Source organism: Trypanosoma grayi, assembly GCF_000691245.1.
Source record: "Trypanosoma grayi strain ANR4 Tgr_789_V1, whole genome shotgun sequence".
In the NCBI taxonomy this organism is placed as follows: domain Eukaryota; phylum Euglenozoa; class Kinetoplastea; order Trypanosomatida; family Trypanosomatidae; genus Trypanosoma; species Trypanosoma grayi.
Window position 1 is genome coordinate 1 of NW_008826408.1, and position 7,930 is coordinate 7,930.

At 51.3% G+C, this 7,930-nt stretch overlaps 4 protein-coding genes across 4 annotated transcripts; all 4 read left to right on the forward strand.

The window, feature by feature from the left end:
* Positions 1–660, forward strand: DQ04_07891000 (trans-sialidase; the record flags this gene model as incomplete). Its single annotated transcript, XM_009315343.1, has 1 exon — positions 1–660. A coding segment is annotated over one exon (660 nt), but the record flags the coding sequence as incomplete, so codon positions are not given.
* Positions 661–975: 315 nt separating this feature from the next.
* DQ04_07891010 (rab1 small GTP-binding protein) lies at positions 976–1,611 on the forward strand (the record flags this gene model as incomplete). The annotated part of the gene is made up of 1 exon (XM_009315344.1): positions 976–1,611. The coding sequence occupies one exon, from the start codon at positions 976–978 to the stop codon at positions 1,609–1,611; it is 636 nt and encodes a 211-aa protein (XP_009313619.1).
* A 215-nt stretch (positions 1,612–1,826) lies between these two features.
* On the forward strand, positions 1,827–2,183 carry DQ04_07891020 (hypothetical protein; the record flags this gene model as incomplete). Its single annotated transcript, XM_009315345.1, has 1 exon — positions 1,827–2,183. One exon carries the CDS (start codon positions 1,827–1,829, stop codon positions 2,181–2,183), a length of 357 nt encoding a protein of 118 aa, XP_009313620.1.
* Positions 2,184–3,647: 1,464 nt separating this feature from the next.
* DQ04_07891030 (leucine-rich repeat protein (LRRP)) lies at positions 3,648–6,650 on the forward strand (the record flags this gene model as incomplete). Its single annotated transcript, XM_009315346.1, has 1 exon — positions 3,648–6,650. One exon carries the CDS (start codon positions 3,648–3,650, stop codon positions 6,648–6,650), a length of 3,003 nt encoding a protein of 1,000 aa, XP_009313621.1.
* Positions 6,651–7,930: the final 1,280 nt, after the last annotated feature.

Here is a 7,930-nt window from a genome sequence, read left to right on the forward strand (position 1 = left end):
AAACAGACCCGCCCCATGGAGAGATGGGAGGCGGACCTCTTCAGCAATATGCTGACTTCGGAGAACGGTCGGGTGGCCCTACGGCACGCCTGGGTCACAGCCAGTCGATGGGGCGAAATCACCCTACGCCGGAAGGAGAATTTCATTCCCCACCCTCAAACCAAGGAAGCCCTCATTGTAGATTGGGGGGNCGCCTGGGTCACAGCCAGTCGATGGGGCGAAATCACCCTACGCCGGAAGGAGAATTTCATTCCCCACCCTCAAACCAAGGAAGCCCTCATTGTAGATTGGGGGGCCCTCCCAAAGACTTTCAAGATCGACCCCAACAGAGCGGCGCGATACGTAGTTATCGGGGGAGAAGATGCAAAGAGTATGAGAGGCGTCACCAAAGGAATGGTGGAGGGGGAAAGGCTCACAAAGTTAACCACAAGAGATATGGAAAACCTACTCCGCCCATTTGGCATGACAGCGCGTTCCATCAAAAGAGGAGCACTGGCGCAAGCAGCCGCAGCGGTGATCCAACACGATCTCAACCCTCGACTGCGGGCTCAGTTGGGGAAACACGCAGACCCTCTAGAGCCACCACGCAGCACAGCTCGCTACATAAGGCCGTGGGTCGCTTTGGTCAACAAATCCGCACACCTGACGGCATATATGTAGACGAGATGAGCAAATGGGCGAGGCATCCATGGGCTTATCCGGAGGGAGGGCAAGAGCAGGGACAGCTTTTTCAAGGGCACAGCATTTTGCGACGTACCCATCGCACACGGGTGGTTGATAAGAACGATGAAAGAAAGTTACCGTTACAACAGGTAGACGTGGATACTCTCTCATTGCACTGGATCCAGAACCAACACAAATCCAAGGCTCTGGAACGGTTTAACACAGTGTGGGACTTGGTCCAACAGCCAGCTAATTTCTAGGGCAAGGGGACGAGAGCCCCTCTTGAGGATGACAGAAGGAGTTGCCCGAGCGATGAAGAAGGCGGGCATTATTCGAACCGCATCAAAGCTACCCACTACCGGGCGGGCTGTGCCCTTTGCGGTAGTGGAGGAAAAACCGTCGGGCCCACGGCGCCGTTTCATAGCATGGTCAAAAGCAAAAAATGAACAAGAGAGCTACCAGGCTATGGCCCCTCTTGGGCAAATTTCCCGTTACCTGGGCGCGGTTTATGATGAAACAGCCGCCATTTTTGGTGTAAAGGCATCCTTCTTCCAGGTAGGCCTGCCAGCAGAGACACGCGGTAATTTCCGTTGTCACACGGAGAAGGGGGAGCTGGTCGACTTCACACGGCCCCAAATGGGGTATAAATGTAGTCCGGAAATCGTGCACACGATCTCAAGAGTTTTGGCGGGGGACCCCGAGGCTGTCAAACCGCGGTTCGCAGCCCCGCCGGAGCTAACGTTTCACGTGTGGATTGGGAATATTCGTATCACAGGGCCACGCAAGAGCGTAGAGCCGTGGGGGAACGCTATTATGGAATATATGCGTGGATGCGGTGCGACGGTGGGAGGGCACAAGGCTCCCACCATGCGTTATGAATTCATAGGAGTTTGTTTCGACCATACGGCTAGGACGGTTTCCCCCAGTGACAAAACGTTACGTAAATGAAAGGGGGGTCACACCCGTCCATAAGATGTCGGTTGGGGAATTGGAAAGCTTCACGTCACGTATGGTGTATGCAGCGGGGGTTCCGGGGGGTTCGCTTTTTCGGTATTATTTCTTCTTGAAAATGGTGAGCAGAAGACTTTCGCGCCTCAACAGAGGGTGGTAGAGGCCCATGGCCCGGCCGCTCTACCCCCTTTTGCCCTTAAGGTGGGGCTGGAATGGTTGGATGCTATACTGCAGAACAACCCTGTAAAACCCCGCGCGGTTTACCGACCTTAGGGACATTAGTGCCTGGCGCCTCTTTATATGGATGGGGCGCGCTGCTGTTTAAAGACAGCAAGGAAGTGTGGGCCACTGGGGGTGCGTGGGGAAAAGCGCCCCATATTATTGCACAGGCTGAAGCGAGGGCCTTCGTCTTGGCCTTGCTCGCTTTCAAGGGGAATTTGTCTATTACACTCCATTTGCGCATCGATAACACTACGGTAATGCATATTATGAGAAAAGGCAGCACGCATTCCGATGCCCTGGTGGGGAGGCAGGGCGCATCGACAGGGTTCTGCGGGACCAAGGCTTGAACGCCACATGGGGCTATGTCGCGTTGGAAAATAATCCTGCGGAGGGCACCTCGCGAGGAGCAAAGGGTTTGCCGACGGACATCGCGAACGGGTGGGACTTGCGAAGGGGAGCGCGGGAGGCGGGTTAAGGGCGCTTTCAGCACCTCCTTTTTGCCAGTTGACTACTGGCTTTAACTTCCTTATAAGGGGAAGGCCTTGAGGTTACTGGAAGCCCTCCGTCTATGTGAACCAGGGGCAAGGAGTTTCGAAATGGGATCTGGATAAAAGGCCTCGCTTACTCTCTCTCTCTCTCTTTTACTTAATAGGGGAAGGTAAGGTATAGACTATTCCCTCATGGAATTTTATGCAGCGTGACGTGGCTAAGTTTATGTTCGCTTGAGCCATTTCAAAGACACCATGCGTTGTTTTTCCCCTCGTCGATCCGGTGCTGATGGATAAGCTGTATTCCGTTTTAACGGGTCTTTCGTTGGAAGGGAAGCATCTGCTGTTTAGAGCTTCAGAAGTTGCGATAATACATTGTCATATGTTTCCTGTTTTATGGCCGCGGCGTGCGAAGTGGGGCCCTCCTCTCTCTCTTCCCTGGGGGCTCTTGGTATGGCTCGGTCTGCTTTTTGGACCGCTTTATCAAGTCCATCAGGGTGCTTGCATTCCATATGAACATTCATTGCCCCAGCATTGCCAATGACACATGCACACACACACACACACACACACACATACACACACGATGATCACGAAGATAATACGGTGTCCCAGCTAGGCACGTCTGGTCCTGACACTGTGCGATACAGTGAGCATAGCTCCGCAAAAGTTCTCCAAGAGGCGAACCTTTGCTGGTGTTTGATTTCCTGCAGAGAATACGGGTCGCGCTTAACCCTGGCACCGCGATGAGATGACAGGCATCACCGGGCAGGACGAAAAGTCTTTTTCAAAGTGGTGAACTTGTAAAGGTGCTTGGCCTCTACGGGTGCGCGTATACTCACTGCCTCGGGGATATGTGCCCCGCTAATAATGCGCTTAGTTTTAGTGGGCTTTCGTGTCCTCTGGAAGAGTGAGTCATACCTTCAAAAAAAAAAATAGACGGCTTCTCAGGAGACTATTATACAAGGACCCGCCTTTCCATTTGTCATTGTTCCCCGTGAATATGTTTTCTTCTTGTGTCGTTGCAAGTATTTTCAAATTGTACGAAATAAAGAAGAAGCTCGCTTCTTTCTTTTTTGCCATCAGACCCACCGCAAACTTCCCTTCCTCACCGCGGAGTCGTGTGAATCGGGGGATCCCAACAACTACTGTTTCGTAAGTCTGCGGAAAACGGTGTGACTCAATCTCCCTTCTGTTGCCGTGTCTGCTCGCATTGTAGATGAGGGACGTCTGTAAGTTGTTTCCTTCCTCTTTTGCCTCTTTCTCTCTTTATAGATCCAAGAACACAGCGACCACACAGCGCATATTTTCTTTCACAGAGCCATGAAGAATACAGGCAAAAGCAAGCAGAAACGTGCCTTCTCGAACGACGTTCCTCCTCCTCTTGCGCAGGGACATCTGCCTGACGAATCCCATCGGACATTCGGAGGCTCCCCCGTCCAGTCCGATAACGTGGTTTTGGCCGACGAGCGTAATATACTGGCGGGAGAGGTGTCGGCAATGGAGAATAAAAAGGCACACTTACAGGAGGAACTGAAGAGACAGCAAAACTCTGGTGACATCGGATTGAAAGCTTGTGCCGTTGGCAGTATGAAATTCCTTCCCACGGAGGAGCTGGGCGGCATGTGCGAGATTCGTATTGTTGGGAAAGTGCTTGGAGATAGCGACCTGAAGGCTCTCTACACATCTAAAGCGCTTACCCGAATACACATTTCCAAGTGCAGTGGCGTCTGTGACGTGCAGCTGCTGGCTGGCTTCAAGCAACTACAGGAGCTGCACTTGGAAGTTGATGGTGAGATACGGAACATGACCTCACTCAGTCAACTACCAGAACTGAGAAAGCTATCANACACATCTCAAGCGCTTACCCGAATAAACATTTCCAATTGCAGTGGCGTCTGTGACGTGCAGCTTCTAGCTGACTTGAAGCAACTACAGGAGCTGCACTTGGAAGTTGATGGTGAGATACGGAACATGACCTCACTCAGTCAACTACCAGAACTGAGAAAGCTATCAATGAGCAACACAAACATATATGATAGCGATGTGCGTCACCTGGGTATCCTCCAAAAATTGGAGGAACTCTCTCTTCGAAACTGTTCCCGGGTGACAAGCTGTCAGCGTATCAGTCAACTTCCACTCCTTCGGGTGCTTGATCTGAGCTTTACCGGAGTAACCGATGAAGGACTGATCGACCTCGGTGCGAGTCGCAGTCTTGTTAGGATTGGACTGTCGAATTGCAAGCACCTTACAGATGTGTCTCCTCTCGCATCTGTGAGCACTCTTGAGGAAGTGGTTCTTCGTGACTCACGATATGTGAGGAATGTCGGGTCCCTTGGCGAGCTGCCCAAACTGCGCGTGCTTGATTCGTGCAATACTGCCATCACAGATGATGAACTGAAGTGCCTTTCTGCGAGTCGCAGTCTTGTTCAAATTGACCTAGAAAACTGCAGATACTTGACAGACGCATCTCCTCTTGCGTCCATCAGTACACTTGAGAAGCTGAACCTTTGTGATTGTGGAGGTGTGACAACTGTTGGTGCCGTTGGACTGCTTCCTGTGCTGCGTGTGCTTGACTTGGACTCCACTGCCATCACCGATGATGAGCTGCGTAGCCTCTCTGCGAGTCGGAGCCTCGTGACGGTTGACCTTGGAAACTGCGAACGCCTGACCAATGTGTCTCCTCTTGCATCCATCGAGACGCTTGAGTGGATAGGGCTTTCTGGTTGCAAAGGTGTGACGACCGTTGGTGCCATTAGCATGCTTCCTGCGCTGTGTGTGCTTGAGTTGGACTCGCCTGCCATCACAGATGAAGACCTTCGTTCCCTTTCCACGTGCCGCAGCCTCGTGAAGTGTAAGTTGGGAAGCTCCAAGTACCTTACAAATGTGTCTCCTCTCGCATCCATCAAGACACTGGAAGAGGTGAACCTACATTGGTGCAAAGGCGTGACGACTGTTGGTGCCCTTGGCGAGCTGCCTGTCCTGCGCGTGCTTGAATTGGGCTTCACCTCTGTCACAAGCGAGGGGCTGAAGGGTCTCAGTGCCAGTACAAGCCTCGTGAGGATAGACCTCCAAAACTGTAGATGCGTGACGGACGTCTCTCCTCTTGCATCTATTGGCACGCTTGAAGAGGTGAACCTACATTGGTGCAAAGGCGTGACGGCTGTTGGTGCCCTTGGGATGCTTCCTTTACTTCGCGTGCTTGATTTGGAATCCACTCCTGTCACCGATGAGGGTCTGTGCGGTCTCGGTGCAAGCCAGAGCCTCGTGAAGATCAATGCAGCAGAGTGCGAGTGTCTGACAGACGTTTCCTCTCTGACATTGATTAAGACCCTTGAGGAGGTGAATCTGTGCGATTCTAGAGGGCTGAGGGACGTTGGCGTCATTGGCACACTGCCTTTGCTACATTCATTTAATTTGGGCTGCACTACAATCATCAATAAGGATATAAATTCTCTCTCTTCGAGTCGAAGCCTCGTGAAAATGGTTCTTCGAAGCTGTAGGCGCCTGACCGATGTGTCGTCTCTTGCATCCATCAGGACGCTTGAGGAAGTGGTTCTTCGTGGGTGCAGCAATGTGACGACCTTTAGTGCCCTTGGAGAGTTGCCTGTGCTGCGTGTGCTTGATTTGACCGCTTCTGGCATCACAGATGAGGGGCTCAGCGGCCTGGGTGCGAGTCGCAGTCTTGTGAAGATTGACCTTACTTTCTGTGAGCGGCTGAGAAATGTGTCGCATCTTGCGTCGATCAGCACACTTGAAGAGGTGAACCTGTTTGGGTGTAGAGGTGTGACGACTGTTGGTGCCCTTGGAAGGCTGCCTGGGCTGCGTGTGCTTGACGGGTATGACACTGGCATCACAGATGATGGGCTCAGGGGGCTGAGTGCGAGTCGCAGTCTTGTGAAGATTGAGCTTGCAGAATGCAAACGTTTCACAGATGTGTCTCCTCTTGCATCCATCGAGACGCTGGAAGAGGTGAGTCTTCGTGAGTGTACAGGTGTGACGACTGTTGGTGCCCTTGGCAGGCTGCCTGGGCTGCGTGTGCTTTCTTTGAAATCTACTGCCGTCACAGACGAGGAGTTGCAGGGTCTCAGTGCGAGTCGCAGCCTTGTGAAGATTGGACTCGAAAACTGCAAGCACCTTACAGATGTGTCTCCTCTCGCATCCATTGAGACGCTGGAAGATGTCGAACTTGGTTTTTGTCCCATGGTGAGTGGTGTCAATGCCCTTGGCAGGCTACCTATGCTGCGTCTGCTTGATTTATATTCTACTCCTGTCAATGAAGCGGAATTGACGTCGTTTAGCACGCGGGTAAAAATACAGAGATGAATACTATCCTCAGAAAGCCATGCTCTTTTTGCTTTGAAGTGGTTTTTTTTTTGTTATTACTGTGGTGTAAAGTTTTTTTTTCTCTGTGGTCGCAGTATACCATTGGGATATGTGTGGTTTGGTTCATGATTTTGTGGTGCCACCCTTGGTGTGAGCTGTGAGCTGCGGTGCCCGGCACATTATTCTGCTCTGCGCCGGGTTCCTCTTGGGTGAGAAAAGACACACATACTCATTGTTGTTTGGGCCAAAAGCACGGAAGAAAATTTTTTGGGGGCGATGTCCAGTTGCGAATCTTTTATGCGCTTCATGGGTAAAACAGCTGGAGGTGTAATAAAATACGGTTTCTTGATTTTTCAGTTTCTTGCTCGTTGCATTGGGAGGGCATTTTTGAGCGAAAGAAGGGCCTCATTTGTTGTTTTTTAAAAGAAAAAAAAGTAATTATTGCTCCTACCTGGTTGTAGTTCTCTTAATGGCGACAACAGCGCGTGGGAACTAACAATTCGACATGTGAAATGGGAAGGTGCTCTCTCACTGAAGAGAACGATGTGGGCTGAGCCATGCGCTTATTTGTTTGCGTCCCGTTATACCTGCCACTTTATGCTTGTCACTCTTTTTTGGTGTGGTCTTCTATTCGAGCAGGCAGGAGAAGGAGCTCCGCGGCTCTTTTGTCACTCCGGACTGCGCAACGCAGATCCCCCATGCTATGTGTTGTGGGGTGCCTGAAGTTCGACTGGCGCCACTATGCCTTGNTATGACTCCTCCGCTTGGAATGTGATTCAATCTCTTGAGGGAGGTGTGTGCCAACCATCTCTTTTTGTTTTGTTGATGAATGCGAGGAGAGCACTGTATTCCTGCTGCAATGCCTTCCAACCATTTAGCAGACCCCGAAAAACATTCGTCATTATGGCAACATCCATGCTCTGATTCACCGCCACCTCGCTATACCAAACTGGAGTGTGACAGCTCTGAGACAGGGATCCACAATAACTCCAGACGTTTGTGTGGGCTCGTGGGAGACATATGTAGCTCTGTGCTTCCTTCTCCTTTATGGTTATGTAGGCTATGCTTCCCATGCCTCTTGCAGCTGTTTGACATGCCAATTCCACTCGGGTAATGCACCTTTCATTGCCTGTCGTCAGTAATCACAAGTGGCGTCGTCATTCAGATGCATTGCCCACCGAAGCATGATGTGTGTGTGTGTGTGTGTGTGCTTTTAGCTTTTGAATTCGTCCGGAGGGAAACAAGTCTAGTTGAGTGGGAAAGTGTGTTGAATTATTGCT